At 46.9% G+C, this 23,543-nt stretch overlaps 1 protein-coding gene across 2 annotated transcripts in view; it reads left to right on the top strand.

Annotated features, from left to right (window-relative positions):
* The window catches only part of Arl3 (ADP ribosylation factor like GTPase 3), a 46,010-nt gene extending 22,943 nt beyond the window's left edge, over positions 1-23,067 (top strand). For both annotated transcript variants that reach the window (NM_022700.2, XM_006231559.5), the window contains exons 4-6: positions 10,611-10,661; positions 12,714-12,899; positions 22,798-23,067. In NM_022700.2, the coding sequence (NP_073191.1) occupies positions 10,611-10,661; positions 12,714-12,899; positions 22,798-22,845 (285 nt within the window). In that variant the 3' untranslated portion in view covers positions 22,846-23,067. The remainder of the gene's footprint in view (positions 1-10,610; positions 10,662-12,713; positions 12,900-22,797) is intronic.
* The last annotated feature ends 476 nt before the right edge of the window (positions 23,068-23,543 follow it).

Below are 23,543 nucleotides of genomic sequence, written 5' to 3'. Positions count from 1 at the left end.
CCTGCTGTATGTATAAGACAGGCTCCCAGCCTGGCCTTACTCTGCCTCTGTGCTAAGGATGACCTGTTCTCCTGGTTACCCTGACTCCAGCTCCTAGATGATCCAGGTGTGTGTCAAACCCAACCTTTGCAGTCAGTGCTGTAGGTCATACCCGAGCTTTGAGCAGACTGGGTGTCTTGGTTAGGACTTCTGTTCCTGTGATAAAACACCATGATCAAAAGCAACTTGGGAAGGAAAGGGTTTATTTCAGCTTACACAGTCCAACACCGATGGAAGTCAGGGCAGGAACCTGGAGACAGGAGCTGATGCAGAAGCCATGGAGGGGCGCTGCTTGCTGGCTTGCTCCTTGTGGATGTTCGTTCTGTTTTCTTATACCTTCCAAGACTACCAACCCAGGGATGGTACCACCCACGGTGGGCTGGGCCCTCCCACATCAATCATCAGCCAAGAAAATGCCCTGTAGGCTTGCACAGAGGCCAGTCTGTTCAGGGGAATTTCTCAGTAAGGTTCCCTCTTTCCAGATGATTCTACTTTGTGTCAAGTTGACATAAACCTAGACAAGCTCTGTTCCAATGGAGTTACATTCCTGGCCCCAACCCCCCACCCCAAGCTGAGGACCGAACCCAGGACCTTGCGCTTTCTAGGCAAGTGCTCTACCACTGAGCTAAATCCCCAACCCCTCCCTACTCTTTTTAGTTTAAAAATTTCAGATTTACACAAGCTCCAAAACAAAATAGTATAATGAAACCCCAACTACAAATACAAATACAAATACAAATACAAATACAAATACAAATACAAATACAAATAGAAAACCACCGCTCAGCTTCATGCCGTCATCTTGGGCAGTCTTGGTCTGCTGTGCTTCTGGGTACTTTAAGACAATCTTGGGCATTACGGGTTTTTTTTTTCATTCATAAATACCTAAAATATGCAAAAAAAAGTATGTCTAAATTGGGAGTGTTGTTTTGATCTCAAAATTAAAAACAAAGTAGGTCTTAGCATCCAAATATCAACTACTCAGACACAAACTTAGGCATGAGCATATGTGTTGAAAGCTTCAGAGTTAATTAAAGAGAATTTTTTTCTAATAAAATGAGGCCCTGGGTTCACTCCCCCATCTTTGCCAAACTATATAATTACATATAAATCAGATTTTACTAAACAGATATTTTATGTTCATAAATGAGAAACCTCATTATTGCTATTAGCTATATTTAACCTACCTAATGATTCAGTGTCGTCTCAATCAAATCCTGGGTGGTCACTTTGTAGTTATTGCCAAAGTGGCTCTGGTGTTCTGTGTAGAAAGACAAATAGTCTAAAGAATTAGCTTCGGTCCCCAGCTCTGAAAAAAAGAACCAAAAAAAAAAAAAAAAAAAAAAAAAAGAATTAGCTTGACTGCCAAAACTCCCAACTTCAAGGTTAGCCTTGAACCTTGGTAGCAGAGACAGGTGGATCCCTGTGGGTTTGAGGCCAGCCTGGTCTACATAGTAAATTCTGAGACAGAAAGACCCTATCTCCGAAAACCAAAAGGAAAAAAAAAGATTTACTCTAAAGCTAAGGCATAGTCAAGACAGCATCTATAATGGAAAAAACCCTAAGAATTGACCAGTGCTGTGAATGGGGCCACAGACACTACCCCATGAATATAAGTGGGCCAGCTAAGAGAGGGCCAAAGGAAGGCTTTACAGCATGATGCTGGCCCACATTGCAGCCACACAGTTAAAAACAAAACCACGGGCTGGAGAGACGGCTCAGCGGTTAAGAGCACCTGACTGCTCTTCCAGAGGTCATGAGTTCAATTCCCAGCAACCACATGGTGGCTCACAACCATCTGTAAGGAGATCCGATGCCCTCTTCTGGTGTATCTGAAGACAGCTACAGTGTACTTATATATATAATAAATAAAATAAATCTTAAAAAAAAAAAACCATATGAACATAGACCTTATCCCTTTCATAAAAAACTCAAAATCAAACTTGGGGGATAGCGGAGGAGGTGAGACAGGGTCTCTATAGAGGCCTGACTAGCCTAGAACTCACTATATAAACCAGGCTGGCCTTGAACCACAGAGATCCGCCTGCATCTACCTTCTGAATGCTGGGATTAAAGGTATGCACCACCACACATGGCCTCTCAAAATCAAATCTTAGACATACATAGAAACCCCAAACTACACACCTTCTAGAAGATACTATAGGGTGACATCTAGAGGACTGTGGGCTTGGTGATGAGGACTTCAGAAACAATGTCTATGAAAGGGAAAAACGCTGGACTTCCAAGAATTTAAGCGAAAGGCACTATTAAGAGAACGGAGAGGGGGGCTGGGGATTTAGCTCAGTGGTAGAGCACTTACCTAGGAAGCACCAGGCCCTGGGTTCGGTCCCCAGCTCCGAAAAAAAAGAACCAAAAAAAAAAAAAGAGAACGGAGAGGACCAGTGGGACAAACTTTCGGTGGAGATGCAGCATACAGATCTAGGAAGCCCATGACAGACCAAAGTATGGAAGCTACCAGCATCCAATTTGGTGACCAATGTGTTTTATTAGGGTTGCTTACAGGAATGTGGCTGAGGGGTCACTTACAGGAGCAGAACTGACTCAAAGACAACTGCATCACCAAAGCCCACCCCAGCATGGGTGGCAGCTCACAAAGGTGGGAACCTGGAGCCCAGTGCACAGTCTCAGGCAGCTCAACAGGTTGGACAGTCTGTTATGCTCTGTGGCAACAATGCGCAGGGAAGTCGCCCACTTGGCACTGATTTTCATTCAATAACCTTATGGCCTCGGAGAATGTCCTTTTCAACCCAAGTAGAAGACTTTGGATTTTTTTTCTTTCCTTTTGACTACCTCAGCCCAGTAGGGTTGTAAGGAAGGGGTTGGAAGTGCCCCTTCCCCTGCTCTCTCTCTCTCTCCAGTGCCTTTTCAAATGTGTAGAGCACTCAGGTAAGCATTATGTCATCTATATAACAAAGCCTTCCCCAGAGGATGGGCAGGACAAGGGACACCCAGTCTCCCTTGTCTGTGGTCATCTGCTCTCATGGGTGTCAGGTGAGCCCAGAGGGTCAGAAGACGACACTAAAGTCAGAGATACTCAAGGTCTGGACACAGCATGGAAAGGTCTGTCCATTTGTATCTCTTGCTTCCTCCTCAGATCAAGGTTGGGTGCACAGCACAGATAGGAGGGAGGCGCTAACAGTTAGATCCCTGCACTCCTCAGCTGTCCTCTCAGAGCCTTTACAGGTCCATGGCCTGGAGCCATACCGCCCTCTGGGACCCGCCTGATCAACCTCTTCTGTAATTCCTCTCTTAGGTTCTGTCTGGCCCAGGGAACTGGGGTTCACACCCAGCTCCTCTTATTCCTTGTTCCCTCAACAGCAGCTGTTTCCCTCTGTGGCCCTCCAGATCTAGCTATTTGTGGGGACCTCAGACAGAAAACCAAGTGTTTGTAATGGCTTCCCTCATGCTATCTCAGGTCTTGCCGCCTTTACCTTAGGAGGGATGGGAAGTTACATTACTCAGTTTCCCTGCCTCACAGAAGTCAGATCCCGTCCACCCCCATGTCCCAAGCCTCACAAGCCAGAAACAGACTCTTTCCTTTCGTTGCTTGTTTAAACTTCTCAAATTCCAGCAATCAACTGCTGAGTGTTTCCTGATCACCCTAGTTTCTTGTACTGGACCATTGTTAGGCCCTCAATTACGCAATGGATCACAGACACCCCCCACCCCATCCCCCACTCCTCCCTCTCCCCCCTTCCCCTGACTCAAGATTGGCCCCTTGGTGTCTTTTATTGCTTTTACCACAGGCTTTGTTTTTTTCATTCTCTGACTCTTACTCTGGGTTCCCAGGTCTCAAATCCCAGGAAGGGCTTCTGAGGACAAATCTAACTTACACCTCTTTTCTTTCTGGCCCCCAAACCTTAAGCAGCAGGCCAGCACCCCATCTCATTCTCTTGGTTACCTTGTCACTTGCCAGGTCAGAGGCTAACATGACTGCGTCTCCCTTTCTTGTTGCAACTGCCCCTGGACATGAACAAGCTCCTGTTTGGTAGCCATCTTGTCCTCTGGTATATTTCTAAATATGCACAACCGTGATCAGGCAGCCTCTGCTGCTGGTCAACAGTCTCTACCTTGTGCATTAATCTCCAAGACTGTAAAAGTTCCTCTAAACTGTTAACTGTTTTTAGGGCATCTCTGTATTCACATGGTGGACCCCACTTATCAAACAGGCATGCAGCCCCATACATAGAGATGAGGACTGCCATCCGGGATTCCCCTACACACACTCCTACTCCTGATGGCTCAGTCTTAGCTGCACATCTCACTACCCAAAGCCAGAACCATGCAACTGCCAGCATGGTACAAAGGCACACTAACACATATTTAACACATACCGTACAAGAAAGCGCAACTCCATCGGAATTCCTGCACAGATTTCTCCAATTGGGCTTCACTCACAACCTCAGTAGCAGCATGTCTTATGACACAAAGGTAGGGCCAGCACTGCCCCCTTTGGTCCTGTCCCTGTTCGGGTGCCAATTGTGTTATGTGACAAACCTTTTCCCAGGAAGGTGCATCTCCTCACTCCAGATAGGGAGCCCGCAACAGACACCACCAAGGCAAATTTGGTGAGCCAGTGAGGTTTATTGAAGCTACTTATAGGAGTATGGGTGAGGAACTGCTTTACAGGAGCAGAAATGGCTGAAAAACTTCTGGTTTCTGCTTCTTTCACACAGCTGGCCTGGTCCAAGCCTTCTGTGCACCGTGGCTGTTTGGAGTCTTCCTTGTAATGAGGATTCTGAGCCATTTGTAACTCAGCTCCCCTCCAGTAAGACAGACCCTCAGCTTTTATCGTTTATTCTGGCAGGGGTGGCCTGGTGAATCCGGTCAGGTTCAGGGGCTTCTACAAGCCATTTTGAATTGTTTACCTTGACAGGCATGGTGCCACACACCTTTACTCCCAGTGCTTGGAAGCAGAGGCAAATGGATCTCTTGAGTGTGAGCCCAGCCTGGTCTACAGAGTGAGTTCCAGGACAGCCAGGGCTACACAGAGAAACCCTGTCTCAGAGAGAGAGAGAAAGAGGAGGGTGGGGAAGGAGAGAGGAGAGGAGAGACGGGGTTGGGGGAGGCTCTCTAAATATAATAATTCACTCTGGGAGGTGTGAGTTCCAAGTTCAAGACCAGCCTGGGTTACTTGCCAAGTCCCGGGTCTGCCAGAGTGATATAGTCTTTTAAAAATAAAATAAAATGAGGGAAAGCCAGTGAAGTCAGTTGCGTTAGTGCAGTGCTCAGAGAAGAGCTGCATGAAAGGATGTTCGTGACTGAAGCTCCAGACCAGCATCCTGGTCTGCACACAAGGGGGATCTGAGCCCTCAGCTCTACCCTCTTGCTGCAAGGTAAATGAGACATCACCCTGGGTCCCACATCCTCAGTAGCTGTAAGTGCCCGGGATAACAGGCTGCCCAGAGCATCAGAGCAGCCTTTCACCAGTAGCATGTCCTGGTACAAGGTAATATTAGGGCTGAGTCAGCCTCTTATTTCCCAGTGCTATTGGAGATTAAGCAGGTTTTGGAAAGGGCTGAGTATACAGCCTTGGGACTCAGCTCTGCTCGCCTGCCCGCTGCATAGCAGCCTAGCAGGTTGATGGATTCTGTGTTTGTCTGGATTTAATAGTCTTCCATTGTTAGTTGAAAAAGACCTATTACGCTGGACGCCGTACGCTGCAGGAGTGGGATTGAGGCTTGACACATTTCATTGCCTGGTTAAATCTTTTCAATTCTCTCTGGAGTGCCGTGGTAAAATCTAGCTTTCGAGCAGAGGTGGACAGATTGATCCAGTCTGCCCCCTGTTTTTGTGTATCCTGTGAGCTAGAATGGTTTTTATATTTTTTTTAAAGGTTTGAAAAAAAAAAGGAAAATACAGTTTTGTGACATTGTAAAATTGATGTGAAATTTAAATTTTGGTGTCCATAATGAGGTTCTGTTGGAACCTGGCCACCTCCATTTGTTCCTGGGGTTCCCACAGTTGCTTTCTTTCTGTAGTGGCCTGGCTCTGTGTGTGTGAATGAGACTCCATGGGCCACAGAGAGCGTTTACTACCGACTACTTCAGAAGTCTGCTTGCCCTCGCTCTAGAGCAAGCAGTGACTCTAAGGTTTGGTGGTCAGGGTTACTCTCTGGAACAGTGATGCTGAGAATGTCTGACTTCAGCTGAGTAATTTCGAGAAGCAACTGTAAAAGAAGAACTGAAGTATGTGGAAGGGAGGGACATGGATGTCTCCCTGTTCTCTGTGAGGGACAGGTGTGGTCGTGCACGCCTTTAGTCACAGCTCTCCAGGAAGCAGGCAGGTGGAAGGCCAGCCAGGGTTATGGAGTGAGACCCTGCCTCAGAGAGGAAGAGAGAGGGAAAGAGAGATAGAAGATCTCAAGAGGAATGTATGTCAAATGCTTTAAACTGGCCGTCTCTTTCCTCCTTCCATAGCGGTGCCACCAGAGACAGAAAGCACCAGCAACTGAAAGTCCAAGTTACACAGACACCTAGTTTATCAGTTCTGTTGTCCTCTTAGATGTCAGCTCCAGCTATGAGGAAAGCCACACTCTTCCCTTGTCACCTCTTGCCACCTACCCTCTTGTGAAGAACTGAGAGGCAATAAAAGGGCCAAAAGGTGGCAGCAGGAAGGAGGAGGACAGGGATGAGGAGAGACTCTGTCTCCTGAAGCCAGGACTGCCCTAACTGTAAGAAGGGAGTTTTCTCAGGTCCTCCCACAACCAAATAAGAATTCAAAAGCATGTGAGGTTGGCTAAGCCTTCTGGGTGCTGTAGCATAGGTTTTTACACCTTGATATTTGAAGGACTCTACCTTGGTAAAGACCAGAAAAAACTTATTAACTATCAGTTTGTTCTGAATTAAAACAAAAAACTAAGAGAGAGGGAGGGGGAGGAGGAAGAGAGGGAGGAGGAGGAAGGAACTCCTACATGGCTATACAGGCTCGTACGGAGGGCACTGAACAAACAAAAGAGCCAGGTCTTGGGGTCACATGGAGAGGGGATGGGAGGAACATGTGGGAGGTCTTGGGGGACAGTTTATGCCCATTATGTTTTTTCTAATGACTCTTAAAAAATAAATGGGGGTGGGGCTGGAGAGATGGTTCAGTGGTTAAGAGCACTGACTGCTCTTCCAGAGGTCCTGAGTTCAATTCCCAGCAACCACATGATGACTCACGACCATCTGTAATGGGATCTGATGCCCTCTTACGGTGTGTGTGAAAACAGCTACAGTGTACACATATACATAAAATAAATAATTCTTTAAATAAATAAATGGGGTAGTTACTTTCTAGACTTGATCCTAGGATTTTTGTGTAGCACTGTTGAGATTCTATACAGACAAAAGCTGAACAAGAGAAAGAGTTGGTATGTGGTTGGAGCTGTCCTTTGGAGCATGTAGTGAAAACACTAAGTGAAACTTCCTGTCCAGTAAAGAGTAGCAAATGTTTGACCAGCAGACGGCTGGTTTTTTTTGTTTTTTTTTTTGTTTTGTTTTGTTTTGTTTTGTTTTGTTTTTTTGGGGGGGGCTCAACTCTGGACTCATTGGTGCTTGGCTGGGTGGCTCTTTCAAAACCTTCTTAGTCCTTGCTTTTCTGTCTCAGCCATCTCTGTTCTTCTTCCCTTTGTGTTTATTTCTCATGAGGGACATGCTTGCCACGACACCTGTGAAGTCAGTCAGAAGACACTGTGCAGGTCCTTCCTCTCCCGGGTCACATGTAGATCGAGCTCTGTCACGAGCTCCGTCACGCTGCTCTGCCTTTCTTTCTGTCATACCAAATGGTCCTCGTATTTCCCCTCAGCTTTATTCCAGCCAGTGGCCCTAGCATACCGTCCTCCTTGTCGAGATCTTCCTAAATAAACTGTAGACTCATAGAAGATAATTCTATTTAGGCTTCTCCCATTGCATTCATTCTTTCTAAATCTCTTTGTGTATTGTGCGTGAGCTGCAGGCTGGAGAGTTGGCCCCAGGGTTGAGAGCATGTATTATTCTTCCTGAAGGACCAGAGTTCAATTCCCAGCACCCACGTCAGCAGCTCACCAACTGCCTCTAACTCCAGCTCCAGGGGACATGACACCTCTGGCCTCCTCAGGCACCCACACACATGGCCTACACACACACATACACATGATTAACATTTTTTGTAATAACAAAAACCTGATGGAACCTGGTGGTGCACACCTTTAATCTCAGCACCTGGGAGGTAAAGACAGACAGATCTCTGTGAGTTTGAGGTCAGACTGGTCTACAGAGTGAGTTCCAGGACATTCAGGGCTGTGTAGAGAAACCCTGTCTCAAAAACAAAAAAAAAACCAAAAAACAAAAACAAACAAACAAAACCAACAGCAACAACAACAAAAGGTCTGCATCCCAACATACTTAACTAGATGAATTTAAATATTATTAGATATAAGTCAATAAGCAAAATGAGCGTGCTTCCCATGGTGACTTATTTTCAGTATCAGATGTAGAATGTCTGTGGCATGTACCCAATCCACTGATTGTTCACTAACACTGAGCCTGTATTCACTAACACTGAGCCTGTATGGTTGTATGGTTCACTAACACTGAGCCTGAATGGTTCACTAACACTGAGCCTGAATGGTTCACTAACACTGAGCCTGTATGGTTCACTAACACTGAGCCTGTATTCACTAACACTGAGCCTGTATGGTTCACTAACACTGAGCCTGTATGGTTGTATGGTTCACTAACACTGAGCCTGAATGGTTCACTAACACTGAGCCTGTATGGTTCACTAACACTGAGCCTGTATGGTTCACTAACACTGAGCCTGTATTCACTAACACTGAGCCTGTATGGTTCACTAACACTGAGCCTGTATTCACTAACACTGAGCCTGTATTCACTAACACTGAGCCTGTATGGTTCACTAACACTGAGCCTGTATTCACTAACACTGAGCCTGTATGGTTCACTAACACTGAGCCTGAATGGTTCACTAACACTGAGCCTGTATGGTTCACTAACACTGAGCCTGTATTCACTAACACTGAGCCTGTATGGTTCACTAACACTGAGCCTGTATGGTTGTATGGTTCACTAACACTGAGCCTGAATGGTTCACTAACACTGAGCCTGTATGGTTCACTAACACTGAGCCTGTATGGTTCACTAACACTGAGCCTGTATTCACTAACACTGAGCCTGTATGGTTCACTAACACTGAGCCTGTATTCACTAACACTGAGCCTGTATTCACTAACACTGAGCCTGTATGGTTCACTAACACTGAGCCTGTATTCACTAACACTGAGCCTGTATGGTTCACTAACACTGAGCCTGTATGGACACCAAAAGAACATTGAAATCCCATACCCCACCCCTGCCCCACCACACCCCTTCCCCCTACCAAGTGGAAGCACCGGCCATTATTGAGAGAAAATGTAAACTTGGATTCTGGATAATAGTGAGCACTGGTGACTAAATGAAGGAACGTTGCACAAAAAGATCATCGCTTTCTTTTCCGAAAGAACAGATTTCAGCGTGGTGGGGGTTTGAGGCCACAGCAGTGCGCATGTGCATTGCAGAATCAACCTGCTGTTGAAATTTATGGAAAGTAATGGCGTGAAGTTTGGTTTCTGTTTTTAACTGAATGTGCTTTTAAAAAGAGAGTTCCGGGGTTTGGGGATTTAGCTCAGTGGTAGAGCGCTTGCCTAGCAAGCGCAAGGCCCTGGGTTCGGTCCCCAGCTCCGAAAAAAAAGAAAAAAAAAAAAGAGAGTTCCACTATACTATTAATTCAATAATAATGTTAACTTTATTTTCCTTACTGTTATGCAATGTTATTTATTTGTAACTAAAACTCATGGGTAGAGGAGGGGTAGCTTCAAATTTATAATTTACAATGAGTCTCAGATTTTTTTTCTGCTGGGGATGTAGCTGAGATGGTAGAGTACTGACCTAGCATTCATGAAAGGCTATGAGTTCAACCCCCAGCACCCCTTAAAACATGTCCACAGCCAGTAAGCAGAGGGAAGATCAAAATTTCAGGGTCATCCTAGACTACAAAGCCAGTTCAAGGCCAGCCTGGACTACATGATACCCTGTCTCAAAACAAACAAACAAAGCAACAATGTTATCTCCCAGCCTAGCTTGTCCATCAATTTCTAGACTTCCCTTGACATCACAGTAGCCTGGGATGATACAATGAACAGATAATGAACGGCCCCTTGTCTTGGCCCCAGTGTCAGCCCAGAAGTAATGCTGAAGCCGTACTTTCAGAGAAATGCTGTCCCAGAAGTATAGATTGCAGATGTCTCCAAGCACCATCCCCATGGATTCCTTCCATCCATCCTGTCATGAGGACATGAAGTTTACCCACTTGGTTTCTGGGTGTGCGCGCCTCCCTGAATGTGTTTTCCCAGCATCCTTTGTTCATTTGTGGGGTTTTCTTGCTCCATGGGTGGGGTGAGCGAGGCCAGGCTGTTTCTGTTTGTTGGGTTAATCTGAACTCTACTGACTGAGGACCTTCAGTTCTTTGTAAAAGTTGCCCCCTTCTCTTTCTGTCTCTGTTTATTGAAGTAACGTTCTTGTTTTCTATCGCAGATATACGTAATTGACAGTGCAGACAGAAAAAGATTTGAAGAGACGGGTCAGGTAAATGATTCTTATGTTGAACTCTTTCCCAAAACACCAGGTATTCATTAATTTTCCTGGAAATGTGTTAGGGTAAAAAGTGCTTTTGTTAACTATTAAATCCAAGAAGAGGGTCAGTCATTCGGTGAGCAGGCAAAAATACTAGTTGTCCAAAAAGAAATTAGTTGGGAGTCTTTTACACTGTCTTTTGGTGAAATCGTTTTAGCTTAATCAAACTGAACATATAAGATTTAAACAAAAGGAACTTTGCACCGTCCCCAAAGCCCTTCTTGTTTGTCTTCCCAGACCATGTAGGAAAGAACTCACGCACACCACACCAAGCTTTCTGTTTACACTTCTCCACACTTAATTGACAAACACTGGCAAATTCATTTTTAAGCCAGAAAACAAAATCAACCTTGAACTCACACATGGCTTTAACTGAGGGTGCATGTCAATATGTTTAGATGATTCGTTCGGTCTATGTATACGTCATACACAGAGCAGCACTGGGCCTCGACCATGAACCCAGACTGAGGTCACCCCCAGGAGCAGCAAGGGTGGAGGGAATCTCTGTAGAGAGCCATGTTTGAAGCTCAGTACAGAAAGTTTTCCCTGTAGCTAATGGCAGAAGTCCCCATGTTTCTGTTCCTCTTGTCTTGGAAGGTGGGCTGAGGGTCTGCAGACTGCTGGACACAGTGCTAAGCCCTTGGGATAAGGTTGCTGGAAGCTTGCTGTCCAGTTCCTTTTTGGGTTTTTTTTGGTTTTGTTTTTTGAAACAGTCTCACTCTGTAGCTCTAGGTATCTTGGAACTTGAGACCAGGCTGGCCTCAAACTGAGATGCTCCTTCCTCTGCCTCCCGAGTGCTTGGATCGAAGGCATGTGCCACGGCCGGCAGCTGTCCAGTTCTTTTTCTTTTTTTTTAAAGATTTATTATTATATATAAGTACACTGTAGCTATCTTCAGATACACCAGAAGAGGGCATCGGATCTCTTTACAGATGGTTGTGAGCCACCATGTGGTTGCTGGGAATTGAACCCAGGACCTCTGGAAGAGCAGTCAGTGCTCTTAACCACTGAGCTATCTCTCCAGCCCCAGCTGTCCAGTTCTTTTTGAAAGCTGAATGTTTAAAGTAGCTAAAATGTGAGCTTAGTAGGAAAAGGCAGAGTCTGTCCCTAGGGTAAGTGTATGTACTCATTTGAAATTACTATAGACAGAATTAACACACAGCTTAGAGTTCTTCCTGTGACCCAGGGGGCCAGTAACACTCTGGTTTCTTCCAGATCTTTCAGGATGTGAAGTCAATGAACACTGATGATTGGGTGCATGTTTTGGAGATAGAGATCAATGGATACAATTATCTCTAATTGTCATTTCCATTTTGTGTGTGTGTGTGTGTGTGTGTGTATGTGTGTGTGTGTGTGTGTGTGTGCGCGCGCGCGCGCGTGTGTGCGCACATAGACGTATAAGGTCCTTGGTTCAATCCCCAGCACCAGAAGAAAAATTAAAAAAGGTATTTGTAGGTACTAACCTTGAATAAGTCTGAAATCTCTAACTGCTATTTATGCTCTTTCTTACACAGTGGCTCTCAGGGCATTTCTTAGTGACTCATGTGTCACATATAACATAATCACTGAGGAGGTCTGTTAAAAGTGATTCCTAGGGCTGGAGAGCTGGCTCAGAGGCTAAGAGCATTGACTGCTTTCCAGAGGTCCTGAGTTCAATTCCCAGCAACCACACGGTGGCTCACAGCCATCTGTAATGGGATCTGATGCCGTCTTCCAGTGTGTCTGAAGACAGCGACAGTGTACTCACATAAAATAAATAAATTTAAAAAAAAAAAAAAAAAAAAAAAAGGAAAGGAAGAAAAGAAGCGACTCCTGGGCTGGCTCCAACCTTCTGTAGTCAGAATCCCTCATTTGAGCCCAGACATGTGCTCGGGAACCTCCAAAGGCACAAGCCTTAGGATCTCCACCCTGAAAGTCGCTGCTGATCGACCTAACTGCTTAGCATGTTGTAATGTGTGGTGTGCGCTTAAGCACACGTTGCCAGCTTCTCCCCTTTTCGTCCAGGAGCTAACGGAATTGCTGGAGGAAGAAAAGCTGAGCTGTGTGCCAGTGCTCGTCTTTGCTAACAAGCAGGATCTGCTCACGGCGGCCCCAGCCGCAGAGATCGCAGAAGGGCTAAACCTACACACCATTCGGGACCGCGTCTGGCAGATCCAGTCCTGCTCAGCGCTCACAGGCGAGGGCGTCCAGGTGAGGCGACGTCGGGTGGGCCACAAGTCTTCCTGTCACATGACAGCTCAGTAAGGCACCTGTCTCCCTGGTAGGGTTGATCTAGACCGGTGGCTCTCTACCTGTGGGTCATGACCCCTGTGGGGTTTTAAGACCATCAGAAAACAGGGATGCCTTCATTACTGTTCATAACAGTAGCAAAGTTATCATTATGAAGTAACAATGAAATACTTTTATGGTTGGGGGGCAGCACAGCATGAAGAACTGTGTTAAAGAGTTGCAGCTTTAGGAAGGTTGAGAACCACTGCTCTACACAGAAAAAGATAAGAAGCAAATGGCCTCTGACTGGCAGATGAACCATTCTAGGAAGTGAGGCTCTTTTCTGCGTACAAGCCAAGTAGATACCATGAAGTGCCTGCTCCTCAAGAGGAGCAGCCCTGTGCCTTCCTCAGCTCCTGTCCTACCTGGGGGGGGCCCGAGGAAATGACTCAAGAGTTGCTTGATAGTTGTGCTCTCATCCTGTGTTGGGTCTACAACTATGGATGCCACAAGCCTGTCGTCCTAGTGACCACCATCAGCAACCATACAAACGCTGGCTGGCCTAGAAACACCTCTGTTCTCCTCAGAGTTCTCTCCCCTGCCCTCGGGCTTGGTGTCTGTTTCTAGCTACTGGTATTGATTTCCCACTGGAGGACTTCTGTGGACACAAAGCCCTGGGCTTTATGCTGAGGAACCGTATACCAGGAGATTGAACATCTCCTTGTGTAATATTAATTTAGGGCAAATCATAGCCCTGTCCCAGACATCCAAGAAGCTGTATTCTCCAAAAGAAATGCACTTCTAACTCAGATGATTCCTAACGAGCTTCCTCAACTCAGTGACATACCGTGATCAGCCCTTTAAGGAGACTGAATCTTCCATGTTCCTCACTGTGAGCATGTGGTTTACCTGCTAGGACGTGTCACAGTGCTGTGAGGACCAGTCTGTCCCACTGTAGGTCTTCTCTTCCCTCTCTGCCATATGCTATGTTGACCATGGCATGACGGTTTGGTTTTCTCTCAACATGGCTTGTTCGATTGCAGACCTGAGATTTGATTCTTCGCCACCGCCTGTAGCCTCTTCCCATTTGCTTTTCCTTTCTAATGTTCTCCCTCCCGCAGTCGCTTGACTCTGACTTGTTTTTAAATGGGCTGATTGCTTTTGTCTCAAGCAATAATCGCATGCCAGACTTGTGTTGGTCCTGACATGTTAGCTGCTGGTTTGCTTTAGTTTTCCTTTATTACAAAAGCAGCCACAGCTGGCTTCTTTGTGTGGCCTCTAGACCCCGAGTGCAGTCAGCACTGGACAGGGGTCCCCTCCTCACCCTGCTGACACTTGCACCCAGAAGTTGCACCTATGTGTATGCTGGAGTTCTGTGGAACCCAGGGATTGGCACAGTTAAATCCTCAAGTGTATCCTGGAGCACCCTGTGAGGTTCAAGTTTGGGAGAGTTAGTGTTTTGGAGTTTTTGAGATAGTTTCTCTTCTTATAAATTTTATCTTATGGGTATGGGTGTTTTGCCTGTACATGTGTGTGCACCCTTTGCACGCTGAGCACATGGAGGCCAGAAGAGGGTGTTAAATTTCTTGGAACTAGAGTTACAGATGGTTGTGAGCCACCATATAGGGGCTGGGAATCAAACCTCAATCCTCTAGAAAAGCAGCCAGTGCTCTTAAGTACAGAGTCGTCTCTCCAGCCCCAAGACTGAGTGTTTGGTAGACAAGCTGAACCTTGAACTCTCTACGTAGCTGAGTCCGACCTTCTGACCTTTCTACCTCAGCACCCAAAGTGTTGAGATCACAGGAGTTGGCCTCCACACTCAGCTGCAAGCCCGCCCTCCCTCCCTCCTTCCCTCCCTCCCTCCCTCCCTCCCTCCCCCCTCCCTCCCTCCTTCCTTCCTTCCTTCCTAGATTCTGGTTCTAAAAGTCATAGTCTAAATTGGGCATTATGGCACACATCCATACTTTGGAAGATCAGTTGAACCCAGGAGTTCTAATCTAGCCCCACAAGATCCTATCTCAAATATGATTTTTTTCTCTCTTTTTGATCATATAAAAGTTTATAAAGTTGAAAAAATGTGGACTAAGAGCATTTTTCAGTGGTAGAGTGTTTGTCTTACATGACAGGTTCCAGGTTCATCACAGCAGTCAAAAATACACAGAAAAATGGGCTTGACAGTAGAGCCCTGTAATCCTCATCCCGTGGGGGTAAAGTCAGCAGGACCCGGAAGTCATCCCCAGCCAGGAAAAGAATCTTTCTCTCCTAAGTCCTACTACTATACAAAGGGACTAAATACATTCTTCTAGACTCTCCCTTATAGAATTGCTACCACATAGTGATTGTGTAGCCTGGCTCGTCTCCAAGCCTTCGATTTACCTATACAACCTAGTCCAAGTGTGGTACAACATGGACTGTTGGTTATAGTTAATACGGATCAGTATTTAGTCTTGTTCAATTACAATCCTCTTTAAAACGAGAAGATCTGCCAGGTGGTGGCGCACGCCTTTAGTTTAGATCTCTGTGAATTCAAGGCCAGCCTGGTCTACATAGTTAGTTCTAGGATAGCCAGGGCTACACAGAGAAACCCTGTCTAGAAAGAAAAAATGAAAGAAAGAAAGAAAGAAAGAAAGAAAGAAAGAAAGAAAGAGAGAGAGGGGGGGGAGGAATAAAAGGAAGGAAGGGAGGGAGGGAGGAAGGAGGGAGGAAGAAAGGAAAGGAGGGAGGGAAAGATCTTACTCTGTGCCCTTCCAGCTGTGCACAGGGTAATTTGGTAAGACACAGGCACAGGTAGGGAAGAGAGGTGACAGGTGGCCTCTTGTTTTCTATTGAAACTAAGGACTATGGAACCCAGTCCTTATGCATAGCAGGCAATCACTCTATCCACTGAACTGCAGCCCCAGCCCAGAAGACGCTTTCCTGTGTTGTAAAGCTTTTCAGCATGAGGACCCTGCCCTGCTAAGTGACTCAGAACACAAATGTTAAAAAGTCACGGGCGGAAGGGGTTGGGGATTTAGCTCAGTGGTAGAGCGCTTGCCTAGGAAGCGCAAGGCCCTGGGTTCGGTCCCCAGCTCCGAAAAAAAGAACAAAAAAAAAAAAAAAGTCACGGGCGGGGTTGGGGATTTAGCTCAGTGGTAGAGAGCTTGCCTAGCAAGTGCAAGGCCCTGGGTTCGGTCCCCAACTCCGAAAAAAAGAAAAAAAGAAAAAAAAAAAGTCACGGGCATCCTCGTGTTGGGAGCTGTAAGAGGTGGGCTGAGGAGAACAGATAGGTTGTGTGGACACTCATCAGAATGTGGGCTTGTGGTACTGCCATCTCCACTCTTGGCCAGGGTGAAGGCAATGTGAAAAGGCAAAGCCAGAATTAAAGTGAGGTTATTGCTTCTTCAACCTGCCCAAGGACATGGAAGAGGGGCCTGGGCCAGAGTGAATGATCTGGAGTCAGTCCTGAGTGCCTTAAAGCCAAAGGCACACGATACCATGGGAACCACTTCTGTCTGGGTACAGCTGTGGGCTTCTGGCAGTGTAACCACCATGGGTACACAGCGCCCCCTGCAGTTGGCAGTGTAACCACCACAGGGACACAGCCCCCTACAATCTGGCCTTGAACATGATAGGCAAGTACTGAACCTGTGAGCTTCATTCCCAGGCTCCATTGTAGAGAAAACCCTTACACAGCAAGCTACTAGGCAGTTAGACCGTGAGAGCAGCAAGGCACGTCTGTAAATCGTAAGCAGTTTGAATAGAGTGAGGAACTACAACCATTCGGTTATCTGCTAAAAAAAAAAAAAAAACTTTGCTTTTTTAATCGGGGACCTGCAGCAACCAGGGGCACAGGATGTGACATCAAAAGAGGTCCAGAGTCAGCAAGATGTCTCAGTGGATAAAGGTGATTGCTGCCAAAGTTGATGGATGACCTGAGTTTGATCCCAGAACCACAGGGCAGGAGAGAGCTGTCTCCCAAAAGTTGTCCACTGACTTAAACTCACAGATAAATTAATTAATTAATCAAAATGCAATCGTATGAATGAGACATCCAGCAAAGAACTGAGAGCAAAGAAAATGATTTTATACAGAGGACAAATAGTTTGAAGGTCACTTAATTAGTTTGTAGAGAGTACCAGGGTGTGTAGAATTGGATAGTTAAGACTGGGATTTCAAGGTTAATGAGATTAGATTATGGTTAATAGAATGATATAAATTTAGAGAATTTAACTATTATTTGAAATAGGTTATTTAATAAAAATGTTAATTAAGAAGGGAATCTTCTATTGTCCTTTCGTGGTAACCTTTGGGGAGCAAAGAAAGGTCATGGAGCCTCCTGTGAGCGCTTTTCTGTCAGCCAGTTACTGACCATGCTCCTCCCTCAGGTGATGCTGCCAGCTTCTTGTTTTTACCTTTAAAAGAATCACTTCAGGGGTTGGGGATTTAGCTCAGTGGTAGAGCGCTTGCCTAGGAAGTGCAAGGCCCTGGGTTCGGTCCCCAGCTCCGGAAAAAAAAAGAACCAAAAAAAAAAGAATCACTTCAGTGTAATTCCTTTTTAGGAGTACATGGCTGAAGTATAGGCCTTCCATGGCTCTTAATTAAGGATTAAAATATCCCTAAGAATTAAGAACTTTGTTAGAAAAATGACTATGATTCAGTGATGTGGGGTTCACTTTCAGATATAAATTCATAAGGATTAAAACTCCCTAAATTCCATTTTGTTCTCCTTACCCCACCTCCCCAGAGGCTGCCCAGCTGGTTGAGCTGCCTTTGGTGCTGCCTCTGTGACAACTCAGAAAGAAACTGTACAAAAGTCTGAGAGAAGGAGAAGGTGCTGAGAGCCAGCTCTGCTGTCTGCACTGTGGGGTGTGTGTGTGTGTGTGTGTGTGTGTGTGTGTGTGTGTGTGTGTGCGCACGCGCGCACGCATGTCCAATCAAAACACATCTGGCGGCCTACATAGAGGTTCAGCACACTTACTCTAAACCCAGGTTCGCTCCCTGGAACCCACGTGTGTCAGAGAGAAACAACTCCAGCAAGTTATCCTCTGTGCTCCCCAGGTGCCGTTGCACCCCCACTTCCACACACAGACACACAGTTGCTGGATGAATGACTGAAACGTAAAACATTTATAAACACACAAAAAAACAGATCTAGGAGAGCTGTGGCACGGTAAGGAACAGCGAGGCCCTTCAAATGGTGCAGTCCAGAGACCAGCTCTGTGGCCAAGCAGGCCCGCTAACTACTTCCCACCAGTTAGGCGGCTTGAACAGTCCTTTGAGATGGTGGGATTCCTTGGGCGGAGTTCCTGGGAGGGAGTTTGCACCCGATATTCTCAAGGGCACTTGGGTGGTCTTTACAAGACAATGCCATGCATTCAGCCGTGTGTGTGGTATAGACTGTTGAGGACATCAAGAGAGTTTGGAACAGCTCTTTCCTCACCTGATTGATGGTGACGAGGAGGCCAACTCATCACCTAATTACAGCGGGTTTTCATGAGAGACTGTCAGAAGCAAAGAACAGGTAAAGGGCACAGTCGGACACTTCATCCTGCTGAGAGGCCTTTAGTCCAAAGGCAGGGTCAGAAGAGACCCAGTTATGTCAAGCAGGTGATGGCAGAAAAGAGGGGATGTGAAAAATGTATGGGCTGGATTACCTAAAGGTTGCTCAGCCAGACACCCCTCCCCCACCTCCACGTTGCTAGGCCTGGTTGCTAGGCCTTCCTGGGATCTATGACTTAGCACCAGGCCCCTTGTCCTTTCCAATGGGCATCTAGAAAATGTACAATGGATCTGGATTCCATCTTTTAAAATTAAACAACCACCATCCCGCTTCTGCCCGCAGCCATGAATTTTACCTCAGACCATGTTTGTCCTTCCCACTGTAGCGTCAGGCGTTTGGAGACACTTTTTGTAAAACACAGTGTGTGATTATTCTGACTTTAGATGTCCTTTGAAAGCAGTTTAACCTGGCCTCGACTTCATCATCACCAGTCACTTGCCTACACTGACACTGATGGCTTTGACCAGGCAGAATGACCTTGTCCTCCAGGCCACCGAGTTAGACTAGCTTCTCACATGGCATCTCCCCCATTCCTCCCCTCGTCCTCCAAACAGAAGGATAGTCAGATCACAGCATCTTCTGCTGCCTCCATTCCTTAGGAGAGTCAACTGGAGTCTGCCATGCTGAGGTGTGGACTAAGCCTCTGTCAGAGGACCTCCCAGCCAGCCTCACCTCTGCTTCACTTGAACTACAGGACTTTCCTCTCTGCTAACAAAATTTGACTTGGTTTTCTTTGCAGGGATAGAAGTTGAACCCAGTATCTTGTTTATGCTGAGCCTTTATTCTATTTCAGAGCTTGCTATACTGCCCAGTCCCAGATTTTAGCATTTAAAAAGGATGTCCAGGACTTTTTTCTAGGCCTGAGATCATTGGTACTTAGTCCAGGTATGTGTGGAACTGCTTATGTATCAGTTGGCCCTCAGGTTGATTTTTGTATTTGCAGACCTCTCTGTGGACTAAGAGCAAGCCTGGGACATGTGATTTGCTTCCTCCCTGGTACACTGCCCTTTGTCACCAGAAAAATATGAACAGCAAGCGATATTTTATGTATGCTGTGTTCAGCTGCTCCTTGACCTCAGGGGCCTAAAGGCACAATGGGACAGGCTGCATTGTTCAGCAAGGGTCTGAGCGCCTTGTCATCCTAAAGCAATTACTGAAGTGGCCACATAGTCACCCTGGCTTTAAAACCCAGCCCTTGCAGCCATCCAACACTCATGGATGCACCAGAGTGAGATCAAGTTAAAAGAGCAGAACAGGCAGAGACTAGCCCTGCCCATAGGCAGGCAGCCCACCTTGACTCTCAGGCTGGGGGATGATTAGTAGGGGCAGCTTTTCACCACATCGCCACCGCCCCCTGCACTCCATGGATATGGTAGGAATACTCCTGCAACATGGAGACATTTATTTCCTCTCCAGGAAACTGCTCGAGGCCCAGTGTCTGAGGCCCCGTCTATTGATAAATTGAAGCTGATCAATTCAAATTCAGTTTCAGCGAGATCGGTAGGGAAAGGAAAGGAGAGGCTGTTCCCGCCAAAGACTCAGGAAATCAGCCAAACCAGTTTTTAACAATAAAAGGTTCAACCATTAAACAAACCCATGGATTCATTTCCTTCTTCAGGGACACCACAATCACCTCCTTCACACAAGCAATCACTTTTCTCCAGAAAAGCAAAGCCCACCGCCCACTTGCACACAGAAGCAGAGGCTCCTCTGCGTAGTTCTGTTGTCTCTAAATGTCGAGTATCCACTGAAGGAGGTGGCCCAGGTCACAAATGCCCAGTCTTGCACAGGCCTAGGTCCCAGCAGGTTAGGAATCCTCTGGTTCTTTTGAGAGCTGTGACAAAGTGGGCAGGGTTCCTTGACAGTCTTTACCCTTTGTTCACCTGAAGGAAGGGGGGGGGGAACAACCCAGCAGAATGGTCTTTCCCAACTTCCTTCAAAGGGACTCCCAGACCTCTTATAAATGAGATGCAGAGCACTTCCTGTCATCCTCAGACCATGAAAACGGTGGCCTGTGTATGGTTCTCAGTGGGAAGAAAGGCGCACTTCAAGGCCCACCTCTGCCTCAAATTTTTCTGTTCTTCATTTCCTTGTTTGCAATCTGGAAATAATAATACATTTCACTGAGTGGTTATGAGAATTAATTTAAGAGACAATAAATTAAGTACGGACTGCACACCAGACTGCATGCCGGTCCTTTGCTTAAGCCTTCCCATCCTGGTTTTTGGATAACACTGTTAATCTTTCCTTTCCAGTGGGCTACTTGATAGAGCTTGCCCTTACTGATTTATGAGGTTCTGTCACAGAGGATTGTGGCCCTCTCCTCCCTCTGCCTCTCACCTCCAGCTCCCAAATGCTATGACTCAAAGGAGCTTCCCCAAGCCTAGCAGAGAAGCCCAGGGCTTTGCCCAAGACAGAGGCTGAGGACAGCCTTAGGTGCTGGCCTCTGAGCGCCCTCTGTCAACAAGACCATGATGGGCAAGCCTCCACTGTAGCCCTCAGACATCTGCGAGGCAGTGCCCCTCAGCAGGCCATGCATGCCCTTTAAGCCCCTTCCGCCTCCACAGAATATGGCCCCCTCCACCTTCCGCTCTGAGTGCCTGCAGCTGAGTAAATATTTTCCCTATCTCTCTGCCTACACTTATGTTTGGTGAAATATAATAAGGCACCCCCACCACCACCAGTCATAAACCAAGAAAAAAGACAGAATGGTACTGGCGCTGTGTGGAGACCCCTCTTGGTGTCCCGGAGAAGCTGGTCTGATAAAATGTGTCTGTGGGAAAGGGAACTCGAGAGCCACCTTTGGATGTTTGTGCTGCCCTTGACCATGGCAGTGCCAGTGCCGCCGGGTTCTGAGCCCTTACGCTTCGGAGCCAGAGAAGAATGTTACCATCAGAGCCATCCCTCTTGTATGTGTAAAAATCTTTTTTGTCTCCTGGCAGGTGATCTTTTTTTTTCCTAGAAACCAATTAGCTACTAAAATTAAACATGCTCTCTTTAAATGAATCCTTTTCATAAAACGGTTTTAAAATGGCTCAGCTTTTCAGAGTGTGTGGCTGACCCCGTTGTAATCAGATGCTTCGGGGGCCCCCTCACCTGGTCCCCCACTGCCCAGCTGCAGCCAGGTGCTTCCCACCTGAAGGCTGTGTGCAAGGCTGGGCCTCATCTTGGCAACGCAGAAAGTTCCCTCAGATCGTCCGGTTCTCCTGCCTGAGTGCCCTGATGGCAGCTGGCGGAGCTTTGCCCACTGTGCATGCAGGTGACTGTCAGATTAGCCAGGAGAAGGGGGAGCTGGTTGTTTTGAAGTGATGTATTGTTTACGGGATTAATGTCCCAGTGGCCAAGGGCGTCAGCTGATATTTATTGCTGTAAGCTGTCTTAGGTGTTCAGGTCCAGCGGCCAGATCCACAGCTACCAGAAATTCGGGGTTTGGAGTATGGTTGTCACGTGTGTCCAATAAGCACACATTGGTGAACCCTGGACTCTGGGCAAGATACCCTGCAGGGCCCACTTGAGTTCCACTGTGTGGTTCTAAGGGAACTTGACTTGCCTGAAGGTCAGGAGTCCAGGGGAGGGGGTGTGTCCAGGTATGCTCCAGAGGGGGTTGAGAGGGAGGTCACGTTTGACAGGCCTGGCATCTGTGAGGAATCCTGCTGCCTGCCAGGAGGCTGTAGGCATTGTGTGGGGGTTTTTTTTCTTTCTTTCCTTTCTTTCTTTTTTTTTTTTTTTTTTTTTACCTCAGTCCCTCTCTAACCTTCTAAAAAAAAAAGGACACTTTCAAGGTCGCTGTGCCTTTAAGAAAAGCTCTCCTTCCCTCTTTCCTTCTGCTTAGTGCTTAAAGCGACAAGAAGCCACTTTGAAACCTCTCTATAGAAGCATGCATGTATTGCCCCTGTATGTGTGGAGGAACACCCACTAGAGAGGGTTGTTTTTCCAAAATGAAATTTAATTTAACCCAAGTGTACACTGTCACACTGTAAACACGCTAGGGAACCAGAAGGGTAGCTCATTGAATTAATGCCCTAGCAAAGGTCAGCTTTTAGAAAAAGCCAAAAATGGCTGGAATCTTTCCTGATCCGTTCCTCAGCCAAGCCCTGGACCCGGGTAGATGTGTTTATTTTTTCAGAGGGAGTTCCTGAGGACGCATCTCAAGTTCAGGTGTTGACTGGGTCTGTCTCCCTCCTGTGCTCAGGGACCTCCCTCTGCCTTCCCAAAGGTCGCCCACCCTGGTCAGCCAGGTGGACCCTGAGGCAGCAAGCTCCCTAGAGTGGGTGTCCCAGTCCCCTGCAGGCTGAGCTCTTGGGACACTTGCAACTAACACTGCCCTTTTCTCCCTCAAAGGACGGCATGAACTGGGTCTGCAAGAATGTCAACGCAAAGAAGAAGTAAGATGCCGAGGGAGGCGCGGAGCTGCGGGAGCTGGTCCCGCCCTGAGAAAGAAACACTGGCTTGCGCTTTCTGACCAAAGGCTTTCCCATCTGCACGGCCACAGCTGTGTGGTGGGAGGGGACAGCAGCTTAAGAGGAACCCCCATTCCAGCAGTAGATTTTAACTGATCTCAGAGGTTCAGTATCGTTTTTCAAATAAAGGAATTATATTGTTTCCTCTGCATAACTGAAATAGTGTTAGATGTCTTAGAGCACAGGATTAGAAAGGAACAAGGCCTTGCACTGCAGTTAGAGGATTCCAGGGGGCTTTCGTGGAAAGGGAGGAAGCCACTCGCCTGCTCTTGCCGGTCTCTTTCTTTCCTGCCCTGTCCCTCACTCCCCGGGTGGTTGGAAGCTGCATGTTTGGTGGTGCTGTGCAGACACTTTTTTCCTCATGGGCACCTGAGCCAGGGCTTTGGTCTGTCCGGCAGCTGCCGCCACTTGGGAAGTAAAGGACGGCTGATGACTAAACCGTCTTGTCAGGCAAGTAAGAGACTGTGTGTAATCCTCACTTTTTGACAGAAAGGAAAAAAAAGAAAAGAATCTTTGCGAACAAGTCACTACAGAACCAGCCTCACTCCAGCCCCTGCTCCCTACCCCGTGCCCCCATCTCTTCATCCCTGCCAGCCACAGAGGGAAACAGATTCTTATGACTTTTGA

The sequence above is a fragment of the Rattus norvegicus genome, chromosome 1 (genome assembly GCF_036323735.1).
Source record: "Rattus norvegicus strain BN/NHsdMcwi chromosome 1, GRCr8, whole genome shotgun sequence".
NCBI classification, from domain to species: Eukaryota; Metazoa; Chordata; class Mammalia; order Rodentia; family Muridae; genus Rattus; species Rattus norvegicus.
Note: the sequence above shows the minus strand (reverse complement) of the source record. Positions and strands in the feature narration are given on the sequence as shown.